At 44.8% G+C, this 21,093-nt stretch overlaps 1 protein-coding gene across 4 annotated transcripts in view; it reads left to right on the forward strand.

The window, feature by feature from the left end:
- The window catches only part of pcsk7 (proprotein convertase subtilisin/kexin type 7), a 222,319-nt gene that overhangs the window by 45,025 nt on the left and 156,201 nt on the right, over positions 1-21,093 (forward strand). For all 4 annotated transcript variants that reach the window (XM_078532565.1, XM_078532592.1, XM_078532583.1 and 1 more), the window contains one exon: positions 2,205-2,259. In XM_078532565.1, the coding sequence (XP_078388691.1) occupies positions 2,205-2,259 (55 nt within the window). The remainder of the gene's footprint in view (positions 1-2,204; positions 2,260-21,093) is intronic.

The following is a 21,093-nucleotide window of genomic DNA, read 5'->3' on the forward strand; positions in this document are numbered from 1 at the left end:
CCGTTTCTTTCATTGGGTCTCTGCAGATTCTTGTCTGTTGCCACAGTAGCCAATTGGAAGTCCTATGGATAGTTGGGAGAAAAGGGAAGAATGCTGGCTCATGGGCATTGGACACCATTCCATTCAGCTTCACTCATCTCTGGGTCACGTGGTAGTTCCCGAAAGCGATACTTCATATATTTCTCACCTCCATTGCAGATCCTAAATATCCCTAATTTGACAGTAACACAAACATTCTGGAAAAGAAACACACGTTTGAATGTTGGTTAGTCTGATTACAAGTGTCTAAACTACATCCTGTGAGCTACTTTCTGCCAACAGTCTGCCGGACAATTTTTTTTAATTTGCTCGTTTGCCCTCTTTGAACTCTTGTGGACTTGGAGGTTTAAAAATGGCATTTTTAGCACTTTCGCCCCATTTGTTGACCAAATCTGAAAAATGCTAAGGTTTCTTTGCGTTTGCACTTTGAGATATAAGTAACTGGAGATTGTGGAATTAAAGTTTGAGGCCTTTTGCCAAGAACTAAGCAGCCCACTGGGTCAAAAAGCTTGGCGGCTGCTGCAGACTTCAAACTAAAATGCAAAATCTACTTCTCCCGTTCTGTGCAAAGAGAAATGAACAAAGATTCTCAGTTTTAAGGTCCTCCATAGTACTCTTCGGTCCTGCAATGTCATGCCAGCGTTTCTATACGCACAATCTGCATGGACATTCCAACTTAAAGCATTTTGCTGGAGTTTGTCAGAATACATGTTCAGCCTGGAGAAGGGCCAGTTCCTTCTTTGTAATTAATCTCACAAAAACTTGTTTTGACAATCTGTTTGGACTCTGACCAAGCGGCCACCAGTCCAAAGGAGACCTGTCTGGGGAAAATGTTAACTGATTCTCTGACATTCTGATGCTCTACACTGATGCTTGATGGATCTGCATTCAGTGGACACTGGTCAGTCAAATTTAATTCATTCCCAGGATGTGGGCATCACAGGCAAGGCTGGCATTTATTGCTCATCCCTAATAGCCCTTGAGAAGGTGGTGATGAGCTGCCAATTGAGTGACTCTGAACCATAGAAAAGTTACAGCACAGAAGGAGGCCATTCGGCCCATCTTGTCCATGCCAGCCTGAGGACACCCAGGTGCCCTTTCCAATCTCACCTTCCTGCACCCGGCCCATAGCCCTGCAGCTTAGAGCACTTTAGGTGCAGATCCAGGTACTTTTTAAAAGAGTTTAAAGTTTCTGCCTTTACCACCAACTTGGGCAGCGAATTCTAGACACCCACTACCCTCTACGTAAAAAAAGTTCTTCCTCTTGCTAGGCCATTTCATTGTCCACTACATTGCTGTTGGGCCTGGGGTCATGTAGGCCAGACCAGGTAAGTCCGACATATTTCCTTTCCTGAAGGACATTAGTGAACCAGATAGGGTTTTTATGACAATCTGATAGTTTCACGGTCATTCTAACTTTTTATTCCAAATTTTACTTAAATTTAAAATCCCCGGCTGCCATGTTGGATCTTGAATTCATGTCTCCAGATCTTGGCCAATCTTCATGTCTGAGCTAAACAATGAGATATTCAGGCTATTTAATGTTGGGGAGAGGATGCAAATGTGTCCTCACCAGCCCCAAGTCTGTTTTCGCCCAATGTCCATACAAGTATACTTCTGGCAGAGATACAGGATAACTATTTTGTTTACAATATAGATCTCAAAACTCAGAAGGACCTGGTCTGAGCATGTCTCAAAATGAGAGTTTGAATACGTTTAAAATAAATCCAACTTTCAAGATCTTCCCTTCCGCTTTGAGTAAGAGAGTTCTGTTCAAATATTTAACATTGAACAGAGAAGGAAGCCTCCTCTCCGTCTGTGTCTCCACTTGAGTTGGATCCTTTAGCTGCCAGCTTCTGCTTTTAAAAAAAAAACCTTTTTGTAAACTCTCCCAGTTCCTATTCCCAGAAAATCAATTTCCTAACATGTTTTGGAAGGATGATACATTGGGGAAATTTCTACCCCCGCCCGCCACCCTCCCTGCCAATTTCAATTGACGGGAAATTTGTAAAGGCCCAGATTTCTTGGCAAATTCATTGGTTTCAATCCATGCTGGCCCTCTGCTTGTCATTGACAGCTGTTATCAGAATGTGGGTCACTTACCCAAAGGTCCCTTTGCCCTTTGGCCAGTCCACCACGTGACTCATGTTTCTTCTTTCCCACAGTTGGGGTCCTGACGATGATGGGAAGACAGTGGATGGCCCTCACCCACTTGGGAAGGTAAGAGTCTGACAGGGGAAGGTGGGTGAATGGTTCTTAAGTCTAGGCAGGGAGTCCTGCCAAACCTGGATTTGGTCAATTTTCCAAAGATGCGGATTTGCGTTGCTCCTGTTGATATGGTTACAAACTCTGGCTCAGCACATCCCTAGAGGTTTCATCCCATGGCACATCCCTAGAGCTTTCAACCGTCCAATCAAATATCTCCATTTCTTATTTTTTTATAACTAATAAAAGTGTTCAAAAAAAGAAGTGGAGTAAAAACGCTTTGTAATACGCTGACTTTTCTCCCTGGTTTTGCTCACAACAGTATCTTGGAGACTAATCTTTAATTTCTAGAGACTCCAGGACAATCCTGAGGGATTGGCAACCCTACTTGTCGAGAAAACTAGGCCTAAAAATGGTCACATGAGTCTCTTACTCGAGCCTCTTGGTCTTGGCCTGTGATACGTATGAACAGATATGATGATTCAAGGTTCAGAGTAACCAATGCTTTAACGATCTTTGAACAAGTGGGCATTGTTTGCAGATATGAATTACAGACTTTGAAAGTATTTTTATTCAACAAGAGCTGATCCTTTTTGTTCTTGGGGATACAATGAGAAGAAGCCTTTGACTAAATCCAGCTCACCCCATTGTACAAGGTCAGTAAGGACTGTCCTTCCTTCTGCAATGCCAGGAAACCAACATCTTTCAGATGACCGTCCCAATTTTATTTAAAGAGAGGGAGGGAACACTGAAAGTGTGGAGTAGGCGATGTGAAACTTGGGTTTTAAAAGCCCAAATGTTCAGGAGAAGGGGACTATTGAGGGAGGTAGCGATCCCACATTTGGGAGATTTGGGGAATTAAGTGTAGGATTTAGTTTGATGATACTCCTGCAAAGCACCTTGGAAGATTTTACTGCGTTAAAGGTGCTACATCAATGCAAGCTGTTGCTGATGAGATGGTGATTTTGAGTCTTAATGGTGCACGCTTGGATCTCTGTGCTTGATAAGTTGCTAAATTCCATGTTGATTTGCAGAGCCAGCCTTTGGGTGTGGGATTGGGAGGAGGAGGGTAAAACCCTGTCTCAACCCCTTTGTATAAAACCACTGGTGTTTGCTTTTTGGAAAGAACGATTTGTATTTCTGCACCACAAGTCTCCTCGGACTTGTTGACCAAATGAACTCAAACACCCACACCTCCCGCGATCTTTCACTGCCGAATGGTAAAACGGTAAATGATTACAAAAAGAACGCTCTGCAAAGGTAAGCAACATTTTGGGATTTAAAGAGACAGAGTCACCATTAACCAAAATAGCGGAAACACAGGAAACAGCTGTCCACTGCGATGGGAGCGCAGGAGGGGCAGTGGTGCTTCTCATGCACAGAGTTCCCCTCCAACAACAATTTAGATTTATGCAGCACCTCTAACGTAATAAAACATCCCAAGGAAGTTCATAGGAGCGTTCTACAGTAAAATTAGAAACCAAGACCCATTAGTCCATTTAGGCAGATGACCTAAAGTTTGGTCAAAGATAGAAGCTTTTCAGGCACATCTCAAAGGGAGAAGGCAAGGTGGAGAGGTTTAGGGAGGGAATCCCAGAGCTTAGGGCTCAGGAAGCTGAAGGCACGGCCGCCAATGGACATCGGGAATACTCAACAGGGCAGAGTTGGAGGAGCGCAGGGATCTTTGAGGGTTGTGTGGCTGGAGGAGATTAAGGAGATAGGCAGGAGAGGAATCATGGAGGGATTTGCAAACAAATTTTAAAGAATTTTTAAAACAGGGTATTTCTTAACCGAGAGCCAGTGTAGGTCAGTGAGCACAGAGGTGACTGGTGAATAGACCTTGCTGCAAGTTAGGACACAGGCAGCGGAGCTTTGGATGATACCAAGTTTGCAGAGAGTGGAATGTGGGAGACTGCCCAAGAGTGTGTTGGAATTCTGTGCAAATGCTGCCTCAGCGAGTTTGACACAATGGCTTCTTTTATTTCAAAATCAGTCTGCTGTGTTGAGGCCCATGAGCTGCTGTAACACTGTCGTCATGTACACCCTGTTATCATCCAACAATCCGGAATACCCTGCCTGATGCAGGAAGCTAGGAGTTTTGTGGTTTGGTGTAAGGTATGCAAGTCTTGATCCTAATCTAAGTTACGCTGGAGAGGTGGTGGGAAAAAAAAAATCACCTCAAACAGCGATTATCAACTGGGAGATTTAATGTAAAATAAAAACCAGAAAATGCTGGAAAAACTCAGCAGGTCTGACAGCATCTGTGGTGAGAGAAACAGAGATTTAATGTCTTGCTTTTCCCTGTGTTTAAAGTTGTTGAACAGGCACAATAGTGCCTGAATCTTGTAGAAGTGCACTTTATCTTATCCTGCATCAATATATTTGTTCACTCCTAATCACCTCACATACTTCAGATGTTGTCAAATACACCCTTGGTGACAAATGGAGATCTCATGCGATTGACAGAAGATTGTAATCACACCCTAGCGTAAACTGATCCCGAGAGATCCACCATGAAACTGGCTCCTGAGAGTTTATAAACAGGAATTTCTAACAATTGAGATCATTTTGAATGGTGGGGGTGAGCATGAAGTCAAACTAGACCAGAATGCATGAGATAAATGCTTTTATAGCAGAATGTATGAGACTCTGAGTAACTTCTTTCAAGCTTCATTGTAGTTTTAAACCAACTTTTACTGAGGGAGTTGCCAATTGGAGGTGACTCCATCTGTTTCTAATTATTGCAGAGTGGAATTTTTGAATGTTCAGTTGCATTCATCTTAATTTAACGTTAGTTTTTGGTGCTTTCTCTCCGTCTACTCCAGATCGATTCCTAGATTTTTAATATCTTTCCTTTCTTCTGGGTAAAACTGGGGCAGATGGAGTTCAGTTTGGGCAGCATTTATTTTATTCATTCATTTACCAGATGTGGCTGCTGCTGCCAAAGACAGCAGTAATTGTCCACTAATTGCTACAATTTGAGTGTCTTGCTCGGCCACTCCTTGGGCAGTTAAGAGTCAACCACATTGCTGTGGACCTGGAATCACATACTGACCAGACCAGCTAAGGATGGCAGATTTCCTTCCTTAAAGGATATTAGTGAATGAAATGGGTTCACTGTCCAGTGCTCATAATTTCCAATACTAGCTTTTCACTCCATATTTTTCTACTTAACTGACCTAATGGGATTTGCACTTGAGTCTTCAAATCATTAATCCAGCCCTCTGGATGATCGTCCAATAGCATAACCCACCATTCCCAGTGAAAAGGTCATCCACTTTGGATCTGAGAAAGACCAATCGGAATGCTTTCTTTCTGGGAGCTGTGGAAGAGCGTAAGGGATTTGAATATCAAATGACGAAAAGCTAGTGCATGAGTATCAAAAATAGTTGAAAAGGTTAATGGAATGTTGGCCTTTATCTCAAGGAGTCTGGAACACAAAAGGGAGTGATTCTTCAATTATACAGAATCTTGGTCAGGCTCCATCTGAAACGCAGGACTCAATTCTGGGCCTCGAGCCTCGGGAAGGATACATTGGCTTTGGAGCGGGTGCAACAAAACTCATTTACCAGAGTTGATATTGGGACTTAAAGGGTCCAGAGGATCCTGAAAGAGTACAGGATGCATAAACCTAAGAAAGATGAGGGGAGATCTTGGAGAGGTGTTCGAAATGATAAAGGGATTTGATAGGGTAGAAACAGAAAAACAACTTCCCCTGGTGAGGGAATTCAGAACAAAGGGGCTTCATCTTAACGTTTGAGCGGGGTCATTTAGGAGTGAAATCGGGAAGCACTTTATCACACAAATGGTAGTGGAAATCTGGAACTCTTGCCTCAAATGCTGTGGATACTGGTACAATTAGGGATGTCTTGTGAAACAGTGGGTTGCGTTCCTGCCTCTGAGCCAGAAGCTCCGGGTTCGAGTCCCACTCCAGGACTTGATGACCAAGGAAGACGCATTCATAACGTGGCCAAACAGGCTGAGTATCAACCTGCAAATCCTTCCAACATTTGTCAATGGAGGATGGTAAGAGTGGGAGAGATTCTTGGTCAGCCATGTGATGGAAAGAACATTGGAGCCTCTACCACCACGATCCATAGCTCCAGGCTACAACATGCATGTAAAAAGTTGTGGCATCTTGTCAAATGCCTTCTGGAAATCTAAATATGGCACATCCACAGGTTCCCCTTTATCCACGTGGCTTGTTACTTCCTCTAAGAACTCCAATAAATTAATTAAACTTGGGTCTTTTTCAGGTTCAAACATTGATTGCTGGTCAGTGACTCCCCCGCCCCCCCCAATTTCTCCTAATCCCTCACTTCCCCCCTCCCTGCTCTGCAGACAGGAGTAAAGAAGATTGGCCTTTTCTTGCGCTTCCCCCTATGGTCTATGATTCCGCGGGCACTCAGCCTGTACTGGCATCTGGAGAATCACCTCTTGGGCAGTATACCAAGGATGACTGCAACCAATAGAATTGTAGCTCAGCACAAATCCATTCCCAGAGGATGGTGGGGGGCGGGGTGGGGGAAATAAATTTTAAGTGCATTCTGCCAATGACGCTTAATAATTTAAAATTATTATAATTACAGAACCTGCAATCCGAAAATCGCTGTTTTTTGTTCTAGTTTTATTTTCTGTTTTCTTTACCCTGGGTTTAATCGCTGGATGCCAAGCTCCACAGGCCCCAGCAGCTCCCTCAGCACCTCACTCTATGGACAATCGTGGGTTAAGGCAGCGAGCATTGCCAGAACATTCCGATTTCCAACTGTCCTCGAGCGCCTCTTCCCTGAAAATTATGCTTATTCTTAAGTAAAACTTGCTGGGGAATTTTTTAAAATGCTGAAAATCCCTGTTAGTTCCACAGTCTACCTCTAGGTGGCGTTTACAACCCATGAAAACAAGACCTGTGTCGATCGAAGACTTTATCATTTAGCCAGCCAGACCCTGTTCGTATGGCTTCTGACAAATTGCATATTCCTCCTGCTCACTGCAGCCTTTTCCCACTTTGATTTCCCGTTAAAAGTTCTGAAAACTGTGTTTAAAATCTCCCTGCGAGCTGCTGAAAACTTGCATTCAATAATTCCCCCATTTGGATGACCCAGATTGAGGTCTGTGTGCCCTCGTATGTCATCGTCTGTGGGCAGATAGTGCTCTCTCTGTTTTGACACGGGCTTTGCATACTTGTCCGGACCGTTTCCCAAATAGGGGGTTAGCCAGGGCCCTGTTTCTCTCTCCCAGTTTCCATTGCCTTAACTGCACTGTTTGTGCTGAGGGGGCGGTGAATCTTGTATAAAATACCTCCTTTATGAAGGTGTTGCTTACTCCCTGTAGATAAAGTGGCCCTTTCCTTTCCAATTAATCTTTTATAGATGTGCTTTAACATCGTGTGGATTAAACTGCTCTCTTTCCCTGCTGGGTGTAGTTAACCCTGCACCTTCTCCGTGTGCCCATTCACATGGGGTGTTGGTGTTCAGGGATCTGGTGATGTAGGTTGTTTTCTTAATCTTTCATGGGATGAGGGTGTCACTGGCAAGGCCAGCGTTTATTGCCCATCCTTAATTGCCCTTGAACTAAGTGGCTTGCTAGGCCATTTCAGAGGGCAGTTAAGAGTCAGCTGCATTGCTGTGGGTCTGGAGGCACGTGTAGGCCAGATCAGGTAAGGGTGGCAGATTTCTCCCATCCCCCCCAAAAAAGGGCATTAGTGACCCAGATGGGTTTTTACAACAATTGATGATAGTTTCATAGTCACTATTACTGAGACTAGCTTTCGATTCCAGATTAATGAATTGAATTTAAATCCCACCAGCTGCCATGTTGGGTTTTGCACTAGCCTGGGCCTCTGGATTACTAGTCCAGTGACATTACCACAACCCCACCTTCTCCCCTCAAGGAGAGAGTGGGATTGGGTGCGTGTCTGTGGCAAACAGCGTTCCATATTGCAGCCTTCAGTAGAACCCAATCCCATCCCAACCATCGTTCCCAGCTCCACATCAACCACCTGGTCTGATGCTCAATCATTCAGTGCCTCACATGGACCTATAGCTGCACTCTAAACTCCCTTCATTCTGCTGGCACTGTTTTGCCGAATGGAGAATGTGTAACTATTTCATACCAACCAGCAGTTGAGGGTGGAGTTTCCTATTGACTGACACTGTCACATTGTTAAATCCAGATTAATTGTGTTTAATTAAATGCAGGTGGAGGCCATTAACTGGGACTTCAACTGAACACACATAAAGAGATGCTTATTAAAACTAGTGTGGTTGGGTTAGGAGATATATGCTTGTAATGTTTCACTCTGAAAATAAATATAAGGCTGAGTAAAGATTGGTTCCAGTGTTATCCTTTATCAACTGGCTTTCCAGATTGTAACACATGGATAATTCAGGTGATGTTAACAGGTTGGCTTGTTATGAAGAATGTTTTGTAATTTACTTTCTTCCGCTCTGAGCTTGCTTGGTCACCCTCGGTTGGAAGGAGGTGTACGTTTTTAGATTTTTTTTTTTAAATGCTAAAAATTAAGGTGGTGCTGGACAAACCTGACCCAAGCTGTGCTTACTCTGGCAAAAGGGTCAGAAGCTTGGCTTAGAAAAAGGTTTCTTTAATGCAAAGAATAAAGTAACGAAGAAGGCTGTTGAATTGGGCAGTAGGAATGGGCTCAAGCAGTAATTAGACCTGTTCTAGAGTGAGAACAGATCAAAGGATAGGGTGAGAAGGCAGGAAGGAGGGTCCGAGATTAGAGCAAAAGCTCGTAGGACCCAGTGGCCATTTTACTGTTCCTATAAATTGTTATGACAACTTCATGGATACTAGTGATGGTCCTCCCAGCAGGAGGAGTGCTTCAGCAAGTTGGGACAACAGCCTGGCCTGGCTGCTTTCCACCTCTTCCTAAGATGACCCAGATAAGGTTGACGTGTGTGCTGCTGAGTGGAAGGCAAATATTGCAAGTTTTAATTCCTGATTTGCCAAGCCCGAATGATGCATATCATTGGCACTGGATTGATCTTAAAGCATTTCAAATATATTCTATACTAAATTACATAAAAACTGTACTCGAGTCATTACTCCGTAGGACGTGTAATCTGCTGTATTGTTCTCGAATGTTCCCTAGGTAGCAATGCAGGGCAAGCTCTTCCTGTTTGTGCAGTTACTCACCCAGGAGCGTTAATGAGTAACCATTTGTGAAAATGAAATGCCTGCTCTATAAGGTCAGGCCATTTAGCGCAAAACAAACCAAAGAGGCAGGGTGTAGTGCCAGGTAATGAAATATCCTTTTCCACTCCGTCTGATAGCATTAAGAGCCCTGGGATGTATACAGCAAAGCTCCTGATATAAGGACTTGAGAAACACACTTTACTGCAATCAAAGTGACACATTGAGGAAAGTTTTAGAAATCTTAGTGAATGCCACCAAAAGGGTTTTCTGATTGTTGGAGAATCTTCAACGGCTCTGCAGCTAAATCAAACGTGACCTAGTGTTTTATCCGCGAGTTCTACCTTTAACAAGAAAGGCAACTTCTCTTTCTTTGCATTTTCACCATGTCTGTCTAACCTTTCGTTGTAAATTCATCATCGTGATTTCTGGCCACATATTTGCAAAATCATTGTGTAGCGTCTTGGCCTGGGCTGAGTTAACTGGGGCGGGGGGGGAAGGAGGGGTTAACATCTACCCCTTGCTTTAAGCAGACCGGGAAAGTAAACTGGCCATGGTTATAGTTTGTGACGGTTATTTTGTGACTCCTGCCCACCCCCTGACCCTCTCCCCTCCCGGTTGCAAAGTGCTCGCCTCTGGATACCAGCTGAGGTGAAAGAACGATAGGATCTGCCATTCTGGTGATGTCCCATATGGCTAAATAGCCACTTAACACCTATTTGCGGGACTGGCACATGAATGATTGATACTTGGGGAGGGTACCGGCAAGTTGAGGGGCTGTAAATTTGTGTTTTAAAGAGGGTCAGTGGTTTTAGAATGAATATGGGAAGGAACCGACAAGATTCTGAGATGCCTGAGTCCTGTTTTGTGAGCTGTTTCCAAGGCACGTAGTTTAGTGCAGATTGTTAGGACTCGGAGCTCTCCTGCTTGAGGACTGATGACAATTGATGCAAGTTCGAAGCTCGTGGCCTTTAGAGCCTGTGAAGCTCAGTAAGCGATGGTCAGGAGTGAAACACTTCTTATTACAGCTCCGTGAAAACCGGCAATGAGGGCAGCCCTGTAGACCATTTTCCCCTCGATCTCTCATTGTGCTTCTACACTGAGCTAACCCTCCCTCGGGTGCCGGTGCCCCGCAATATGAGCCGCCTGGGGGGGAAATGCCCTCCGTGTCCTTTAGCATGGCGCGGAGGGGTTTCCTGTACGGACTGCTGCTGCTGCACACCTTTCACTTCCTTGCCCTCGCTCGCTGCCCGGACACGCCCTGGCGCGCCTTATTGCCGTCCGGCGGCGGAGGTCCCCGTTGGGAGGCCCTCTACGGAGGTGTTCTCCCGCTTTCTATCGGGAACCTGGGGTGGAGGATGTTGCACGCAGCAGTCCCCTATAACCGTAGGATGTGTCGGTTCATGGACTCCCAGGATACCTGCCCTTTTTGTGGTCTTTTGGAGTCCGTGGACCATGTTTATGTTAATTGTTGTAGGCTGCACTCCCTTTTCAGTTATTTTAAAAAACCTTTTATTGATGTTTTGTTTGCACTTCAGCCCCACACTCCTGATCTACGGACACCGGGTGCGGAGGGGGGGGCCGGGAGGGAGGATGACCTCCTCATGAACCTGCTCCTGGGCCTGGCCAAGTTGGCCATTAACAAGTCCAGGCAGCGGGCAGTCGAGGGGGGTCGTCCCACCCGACTGTCTGCCCCTCTTCCACAGCTATGTTCGCGGCCGGGTGTCGCTAGAGAGGGAGCACGCGGTGTCTGCTGGCACTGTCGAGGCCTTCCGTGCCCGGTGGGCACCGCGGGGTGTTGGGGTGATTTATCGACCCTCTTAATCATATTTTGATTTGATGTTTGTTTTCTTTAAACTTTGTCTTTGGTTTTACAGATAACCTAACTTAAGGGCTGTGTTTACTTTATCCCTCATTTTGTTAATTTAGTTTAATTGTTTGACTCTGAAAGAGTTACACTGAGCTAGTCCTCGAGTGTATCCCCTGGACATCTTGCCCACCCACGATGCATGTTTTTGTGCGTTACTGCTGGGGTGAAAGGAAATCTGTATGAGACGGCCTTTTTGAATCCCCTGTATCCCTGCCTGTACAGCCCTGCTTGAATTCCCCAGGATTTACGGAGATTGAAGGAAGTCAATGTGGTCTCTTGCAAACGCCCTCAGATAAGTCCTGTGAAAATTGAACAGATTTCCTGTGACACAAGTGAATTAGCACTCCCGAAAAGCAAACTGAATCCTCCAAGCAGGTGCAGCTCACAGTGGGTCCTGTGTACGTGATGCGCCAATATCCTGTGCTGATGTTTTTAGTGGTTCAGCACTGTCCCCCTGTCTGTCGCGCTGTGCTTTTATGTCAGGTTTCATAGAAAAGAAGCAAAGGAATTTTCCATCAACATCACACTTGAGTCAGGAGATCTCGCCCTTTAATTGACAGTAATAGACGTGGGGCAGAAATTCCCGTCCCGTGGGTGGGCGCGTGCCCAACCCGATCGGGAGTAAAATAGTGAACAACGACGTCGGGCGAGTGTCCCAACGTCATCGCGCGGTCTTGTGATAGTTCAGTCAGCGGGCGTGTGCGAGAGGCAGCAGCACACCCGCTGACAATTAACAGGCCTATTAAGGCCCTTAAGCCATTAATTAATTTGTATTTTTTGTTGCCTGCTCAACCGTTCGGTTGGCAAGTGGGCAAATAGGCCCGGGCGGCCTTTGCATTTTTTTACAAAACCTCATCCACGAGTTGGACGAGGTTTCCAACGGTGACAAAAATAAAACACTTTTTTAACATCCTTTTTTTACATGTCCCTCTTCATGTGACTGAGTCACTTGGGGGGGACATGTTTATATCGTTTGTGAAATGTTTATCGTTCTATTTAAAATTCTTCAGCTCCCCTGCCTTCAGGGAGCTTTCAGTACGCGTTCCCCCTGCGCGTGTGCAGAGTTCAGCACTCGCGCTCCTCCCGCCCCCCCCACCCACCCCCCACCACCCTGCCAGCGCTGAGGCTTTTAGCGCGCATCTCACACTGGCTGGTCCTTAATTGTTCAGTCAGAGCCTGCTTACGGGCGGTGGTCCGCCTCACGGCTGTGTCCGGGCCCGCCAGCCTCACCCACCCGACAAGGGGAAAATCCTGCCCGTGGTCTATTTGGATTCTTCAATAAAGTGTCATACGAGAGGTTGTTACACAACATTAGTGCTCGTGGAATTGGGGGAGACATATTAGCTTGGATTAAAGATTGCTCTTTTTATTTATTCATTCGTTGGATGTGGGTGCCACTGGTTAGGCCAGCATTGCCCATGCCTAATAGCCCTTGAGAAGCTGGTGGTGAGCCATCTCCTTGAACCATGTGGTATAGGTACACACACAGTGCTGTTAGCGAGGGAGTTCCAGGATTTTGACCCAGTGCTGGCGAAGGAATGGCGATGTAGCTCCAAATCCGTGCATCTTGAAGATGGTACACACAGCTGTCACTGTGCAAGGGTGGTGGAGGGAGTGAATGTTTGTGGATGGGGTGCCAACCAAGTGGACTGCTTTGTCAGGATGGTGTCGAGATTCTTGAGTGTTGTTGGAGCTGCACTCATCCAGGCAAGTGGAGAGTATTCCATCACACTCCTGACTTGTGCCTTTGTAGATGATGGCCATGCTTTGCGGAGTCAGGAGGTGTGTTACTCGCTGCACGATTCTTAACCCCTGAACTGCTCTTAGAGCCACAGTATTGATATGGCTAGTCCAGTTCAGTTTGTGCTCAATGGTAACACCCAGGATGTTGATGGTGAGGGATTCAGTGATGGTAATGCCGTTGAACATCAAGGGGCGATGGTTTTTCTTCGTGTCGCCGTTGTATTATGGCACTGAAGGAGGCTATTTGGCCCATTTGAGTCCATGCTGGCTCTCTGTAGAGCAATCCAGTTAGTCCCATTCCCCATTCTCCCACTCTATACCCACTGGTTTATTTCCCTCAAGTGCTTCTTCAATTTCCTTCTGATTCCACCACCCTTGTAGACAGCAAATTCCAGGTCATTATCACTCACTGTGTAAAATGTTTTCCCACACAGTCCACCCTGTATCTCCTGTCCAAACCGTTAAACCTGTGCCTCCTAGCCCATGTACCATCAGGTTAATGCGAACAGCAATGTGAATTGCAAATAGTTTGGGATTGTCATTCAACTTCATTGTGTCTTTTTCTTGAGATTTAGCGATGCTCAAAATGATTGTTCTTCAGATTTCATCTGCTTTCATTTGGGTTGTGAATTCCCCCCCATCTGATTTTTCATGCTAAATATAAAATAGGGAAACATTCAGAAAAAAATATGGGTATTTAAATCACCAATAGACACTGATTTTAAACAGTCCTTTAAACATCTTGGCAGATATCAAATTGATGAGCATGGAAAATGTGTTTTTAGGCACCTGTTATTATCCACAGTTAATCCCTTGTGCTGGTTAAAACCATTCCTGAATTTTAAATATTCAGGCTGCCAAAGCACCTCATCTTCCGCTTTTAGGCACTTTATACAGCCTTCTGGACTTAACACTGAGTTCAACAACTTCAGACCATGAACTCTCTCCTCCATCTTAACCCCTTTTTTTAATCCCTTTTTAAAAACTTATTTTTATTCATTTTTTTCATCGTTTTATCCCCCCTTTTTATCCCTTTTCCCCCAACCACTGCCCCCTCCCCTCACTCCACCTCCAATAGGTCCAGCTGTTACGTGTTCCACGTTGTTCTTTCAGAGTGCTGACTCTTGTTCTGCTATTCACACATTTCTGCTTTCTTATGTTTATGTCACTATCAGCACCTTCTTTAGCCCTTACCACCACCATTGACACCCTTTGTCTTGTGTCCATGACATCTTTGTCAGTCTCTCCTTAGCCCCCACCTATCGCTGACCCTCTATCCAGCTTCACCTGCTCCACCCCTCCTTAAACAATATAAATTTCATCACATTTCTACTCCTCTTTAGCTCTGAGGAAGAATCATATGGATTCAACACATTAATTCTGTTTCTCTGACCGCAGATGCTGTCAGACCTGATGAGTTTTTCCAGCATTTTTCTGTTTTTATCCCACATGCCATGTCTTTGACATGATATCTGCCGAACAGTTAGAAGTTCTTACCAGTGCCAAATGTTATATTGTACAATGGACCATATTGAACCTTCACCAAACTAAATGTTGGGTATAATTCAGACAGCACTAGTAAATGATGTGTGATGATTTTTCTATGTAAAACACATGGGTAAATTGCACATGTAACTACTAAATGGTTCAATTTACTCCTGTGTTCCATTATGAATAACCTCAGTTGCTTGATAGGGAAGTAATTTTGCATCGTTGTGGCCAGGACTCTGAAGGTTACCTCTGTTTAAGCAGTGCCTCCATAAGTTGCATGCTTCTCTTAAACAGGTTCTAGTTATTACGGTGACATGAATCAAAGCCAAAAAGATGAAAAGATGTTTTCTTGACGCCGAAGGTCTGATAATAAGAACCAGGATTAGGGGGGGACAGGATTAGTTTAAAAATAAGGGGTCTCCCATTTAAGATTGAGACAAGAAGTTCTTTTTCTCTGAGGGTCATTGGTCTGTGGAATTCTCTTCCCCAGAGAGCAGTGGAGACAGGGTCACTGAATATTTTTAAGACTGAGTTAGATTCTTAAAGGGTATAGGCGGGCAGACAGGAGAGTAGAGTTGAGGCCACAGTCAGATCAGCTGTGATCTTAACAAAGGGCGGAGCAGGCTCGAGGGACCGAATGGCCTACTCCTGTCCTAATTCATATGTTTGTGTGTAAGAGAGCTGATCACCCTTGATTATAAAGCTGGGAACAGTCCGCATCTTTAAAAGGAGAAAGAGCTGCAGTGTTTCGGATGGAGGCCCATCATCTGACTAGGGCTCTCGAAGCCTTCTTCCTCCGATGCTGACTGACTTGTGCATTTTCCTTTTTCTTACTCCACTCAGTTTTGTTTTTCTTCTCTCTAACCTGAATTTGCTAATTTGTGCTCTTTTTAAAAAAAATTTCACTCTGAGCTATTTCCATTCGTTTCACCGGAAATATAAAACAGGCTACGGATTCACTATCGCTCGGTTTACACTGCGATCCAAGACCAGTTTCACCGCCACTGTTCCCCGGAAGTACCTTGTGGCGCTTGCTGTTTAGCTATCGTTATGTTCAATGTCCTTAGCTTCACACTTTGGTTCCAAGCAATGGGATGTCTCCTGAGTTTTTACTGGAAGGGGAATTAAATGTCAGGTATCTCAGATAATCGAGCTGAGAAGCGCAGGGTGGGGGTACAGTCAATTTATTGTTGGTTAAAGAAATGCAACCTCTTGTGGAAGGCTGTTTACCTAATGTAGCTGAGAGATGTTGTCATTCAAGGGTATTGGAATTACATTTGATAGTACAGAACCTGAAAGCCGGTTGGTTTACCCAGAGAGTCTGTCTTTAGATTTCCAGCCACAGAAGAAGCCTAAGTTTTTAAGTTTGGGCCAGAGACCCGATCAAGTGATTGAAGGTCTATGTATGGAGAAAAAAAATGAATGAGTGGTATGTTATTTTTATCTTTCAACAAGGTTAGTAAAGTGTATATATCACAGTTTTATACGGTTTAACTATCTGTTTTATTTTAAAATAACTATTTGTTGGTTCAGAAACCGAACCTTGTATTGTTAAGAATGTTAACAATTCTGTTAAGAGAGGGAGCCACACGATGGATCGAAATGACCAGCCATATAGAGGAAGGGTCCTCTTTATCGACTCTGATATTGAGTCGGCAAGAGGTACACTCCAGATCGTAGAGCACGCGTGTTCCAATTAAAGGAATGGCTTTCTGACGGTGAACCCCAAAATTAATCCAGCGTAAAAACTTAACAAAGTGATCATGGACAGAGTACTAGTAGATTGTTTATTTGTAAATGGCATCTCAGCTGAAATTCTTGCAGTTCCCAATTAAATATTGGAAAGACTAAAACCACTCCCTTCCATCCCCAGCACTAACTCTGCTCCCTCGCTACTGGCTCCGTCCCTCTCCATGGCGAACAGTCCGAGGCCGAACCAGATTGTTCGCAATCACGGTGTCGTATTGGATCTAGAAAAGAGCACACAGCCACATATCTGCATCATTACCAAGACTTTCTACTTGCACCTCCATAACATCGCCCAACTCCGCCCCTGCCTCAGCTTATCCAGGCCTACGTTACCTCTAGTCTTGACGATTCCAACCTGCTCCTGGTCAGCAATCATCTTCCACCCTCCATAACCTTATGATTATCCAAATTTCTGCTACCCTTATCCTAACTCGCATCAAGTCCTTTTCAGCCATCACCCCTGTGCTCCAGAACCTACTTTGGCTCCTGGTTGAGCAACACCTACATTTTTGAAATTCTAATCCTTCTTTTTAAATCCCTCCATGGCTTTGTCCGTCACTACCTCTGTAATCTCCTCCAACCTCATAACCCTCCACTGTCAACACTTCTCTAATTCTGACCTCTTGAACATCTATGATTTTTATTGCCCCATCATTGGTGGCCATGCCTTCAGCTGTCAAGTCCTGAAGCTCTAGAATTCCCTCTCTAGATCTTTCTACCTCTTTCCTCCTTAAACATGCTCCTTTAAGTGTACCTCTTTGGGCAAGCCTTTGATCACCTGCCCTGATACTGTCCTACGTGGCTCAGAAGCAGAACTTGTTTGATAGTGCTCCTTTCAAGCACCTTGGGGTGTTTTGCTACCTTAAAGGTGCTATATAAATGCAAGTTGTTGTTCCAAGCTGATGTCCACACACACGCACACAGGTCAGTGGATAAACAACCAGAGCACAAGCCCAGGAATCTTCATGTTTCATTCTCACCAACTTTTCACCCTTCACCCTTGGGAACACTGACCAATTGGTGAATTGCCACCCAAAAGCAACCAGCTGGCATCAAAATGGTAGCAGGTGTGAAGGCGGGGCATTTGGATCATACTGTGCGATTTTAAATTTTTACTCCGCAAACCCTCCCCCGCCAATTGTGCGGGAGGTAAAATTCCCCTGCTCTAGTTTGTCTTTCCAAATGTCACTGCACTTCAGATGTTTATATTCTCAGCAGTGTTGTTTAAAATTCATTTGAAAAAAGAGATGATCATTTAAAAAATGGGGAAAACAATGATGATTTTTACATGCTGGTTTGGTTCAGATCTTTTTTGCTTTGATTCAATGAAAAGAGACCCATTAGAATTTAGGAACGGCTGACTGGTGCTGTGATTAGTTTAACACGTTTCTAAGCTTGCATTTCACAACCTCAAAGACACCCCAAAGCCGATGAAATCCGTTGGAAGTTGTCACTGTGGTAATCCAGGAAAGATGGCAACACTTTGTGCACACTAAGCTCGTAACAACAGCAATGCAACAATGACCAGCTAATCGGCTTCCTTTCCATGGTTTTGGTTTGTGACCAGGACACAAGGGATATTCCCGTGTCCGTCTTCACAGTCCGCCTGAGGGAAGAACCAGGGCCTTGGTTTAATGTCTCATCTGAGAAACGGTATCTCCAGACCGTGCACCACTCCCTTGTCTCCACACTGGAGTGTTGGCTTAGATTGTTGCACACGTGCTTATGTAGCGGGACTCGAATCCACGACCATCTCACTCCGAGGTTAGAGAGTGCTACCCACCGAGCCACGGCTGCCACCGAGCTGAGGTAGGGTAACTCCGCACAGACTTGAGAGCGAAGCTGGGACCTTCTTTTGATCTGTACAGCCTCCTGTTGCACCATGGAGTGCACTTAAATCACTGCTTTAAAATTGCGTGTGTGGACACTCATAATCCATCAGTAGCTGAGCTGCCAACATTTGGAAAGTGATGTTCTGCAGTTCTTCCGCGTAGCAGTTGTATGTCAGCAGGAATGTGAAGCGTTGTCTGGCTTTCTCGAGGAGAAATGTATCAGGGTCACATGCAGACTTCTGATCAGCGAGTACGAGGAAAGAGCATTTGGATGCACCTGCGAACAATATAACATTCTTCAAAGAGAAGAAAACGATTGTAGCCTCTGACAGCTGAGCGTGACTTGGTGTGACAGCTCTGAAGTTTTATTATGGATTTTTTTTCCCTCCCTTTTTTACAATGAAGTAATTAGGCCATTATTAGAACAGCTGGACCTTGGATCACAGCGTCAGATGGCTTGTGCTGAACGAAAGGAAACGGCTAGTTCTGAAAGCATTTTTAAAAAGAGAACTGTCAGTCATTTAAGCTAAAGATCAAAAACATTTTTCTAAACAAAATGTCCTACTTCCAGAAAACTGGCATTCTTCACTCTAATCCTTGCAAAAGAAAACAAATCCCCAAGATAGATTGTTACAAGTCTGCCAAAACACCCCACCCCCCCCCCACAAGATCTGGTAGCTGAACATACAAATTGTTGTAAGGATGGCTGAGTTGTACTATTAGTGATAGAGTTGATCTGCTTGGGTGGAAACATTAAGTTTACTTACCATATACTCAGCAGCCACTAGACGTGTGCTTTCAACTCCAACTCTATCTCTACGCTGACTGCTGAGGTAGCCCTCGCTACTCTCCTATTGGTTACTACAGATCATGTGATCTTCTTTAACAAGTATTATTCTTGAAGGTACATTGCACACTAAATAAAACTAAAATTATTACACAAATGTTTGCCCTCTCTAGTTGCTCACCCTGTCTTTGAAAGGGAGATCATTCTTGGGGGGCAGTGGATCCACTGACACAGAGAACCATCTATCACTTCATCCAATTGATCACCCTTCAGGCACAAGGCTGAAAAATGAGTGTCGGTGGGCTGAGTGACTGTAGAGGGCATCGCAGTAGAGCTTAATCACACTCCCTGTTGATTTCCATTAGGAACTCATAGAGTCATAGAGGTCTACAGCACAAAAAAAGGCCCTTCGGCCCGTTGAGTCTGTGCCAGTCAAACAAGTACCTAACTATTCTAATCCCATTTTCCAGCACTAGGCCTATAGCCTTGTATGCCATGGCATCGCAAGTGCACATCCAAATACTTCTTAAATGTTATGAGGGTCTCTGCCTCTACCACCCTTTCAGGCAGTGAGTTCCAGATTCCCACCACCCTCTGGGTGAAAAAATTCTTCCTCACATCCCTTCTAAACCTCCTGCCCCTTACCTTAAATCTATGCCCCCTGGTTGTTGATCCCTCCACCAAGGGGAAAAGTTCCTTCATGTCTACCCCTTCTATGCCCCTCATAATTTTATACACCTCAATCATGTCCCCCCTCAATCTCCTCTGCTCCAGGGAAAATAACCCCAGTCTATCCAATCTCTCCTCATAACTAAAACTCTCCAGCCCAGGCAACATCCTGGTAAATCTCCTCTGCATTCTCTCTCGTGCAATCACATCCTTCCTATAATGTGGATTCCAGAACTGCACGCAATACTCTAGCTGTGGCCTAACCAGCGTTTTATACAGTTCCAGCATAACCTCCCTGCTTTTATGTTCTGTGCCTCGGCTAATAAAGGCAAGTATCCCATATGCCTTCTTAATCATCTTATCTACCTGTCCCGCTACCTTAAGGGACCGGTGGACATGTACACCAAGGTCCCTCTGATCCTCAGTACTTCCCAGGGTCCTACCATTCATCGTGTATTCCCGTGCCTTGTTTGTTCTGCCCGAGTGCATCACCTCACACTTATCTGGATTAAATTCCATTTGCCACTGATCAGCTCATCTGACCAGCCCGTCTATATCCTCCTGTAACCTAAGGCTATCCTCTTCATTATTTACCACCCCAACAATTTTCATGTCATCCGCGAACTTACTGATCAACCCTCCTACATTCAAGCCTAAATCGTTTATATATACCACAAACAGCAAGGGACCCAACACCGATCCCTGTGGAACCCCACCGGACACAGGCATCTAGTCACAAAAACACCCCTCGACCATCACCCTCTGTTTCCTGCCACTCAGCCAATTCTGGATCCAATTTGTCAAATTGCCTTGGATCCCATGGGTTCTTACGTTTGTTATCAGTCTCCCATGCAGGACCTTTTCAAAAGCCTTGCTGAAGTCCAAGTAGACAACGTCAAATGCATTGCCCTCACCTACACACCTGGTCACCTCTTTGAGAAATTCAATCAAATTGGTCAGACATGACCTCCTCTTAACAAAACCATGCTGACTCTCCTTGTTTAATTCCTGCCAAGTGTAGATTAATTCTGTCCCTCAGAATTGCTTCCAATAGTTTCCCCACCACTGAGGTTAGACTGATTGGCCTGTAGTTCCCTGGTTTATCCCTTCCTCCCTTCTTGAATAACAGTACCACATTGGCTGTCCTCCAGTCCTCTGGCACCTCTCCTGTGGACAGAGAGGTATTGAAAATTATTGCCAGCGCCCCTGCTATCTCCTCCCTTGCCTCACGCAACAGCCTGGGATACATTTCATCTGGGTCTGGAGTTTTATCTACTTTTAAGCCTGCCAGACCACTTAGAACCTCCTCCCTTTCTATGCTAATTTCTTTAATTATATCACAGTCCTTCTGCCTGATTTCCATACCCACGACATCCCTCTCACTTGTGAACACTGACACAAAGTATTAATTTAGAACCCTACCTATATCTTCTGGCTCCACACACAAATTACCACTATGGTCCTTAATGGACCCTACTCTTTCCCTAGTTATCCTCTTACTCTTAATGTACGTGTAAAATAACTTTGGATTTTCCTTTATTTTATCTGCCAGTGTT

Source organism: Cetorhinus maximus, chromosome 2, assembly GCF_964194155.1.
Source record: "Cetorhinus maximus chromosome 2, sCetMax3.hap1.1, whole genome shotgun sequence".
Classification (NCBI taxonomy): Eukaryota; Metazoa; Chordata; class Chondrichthyes; order Lamniformes; family Cetorhinidae; genus Cetorhinus; species Cetorhinus maximus.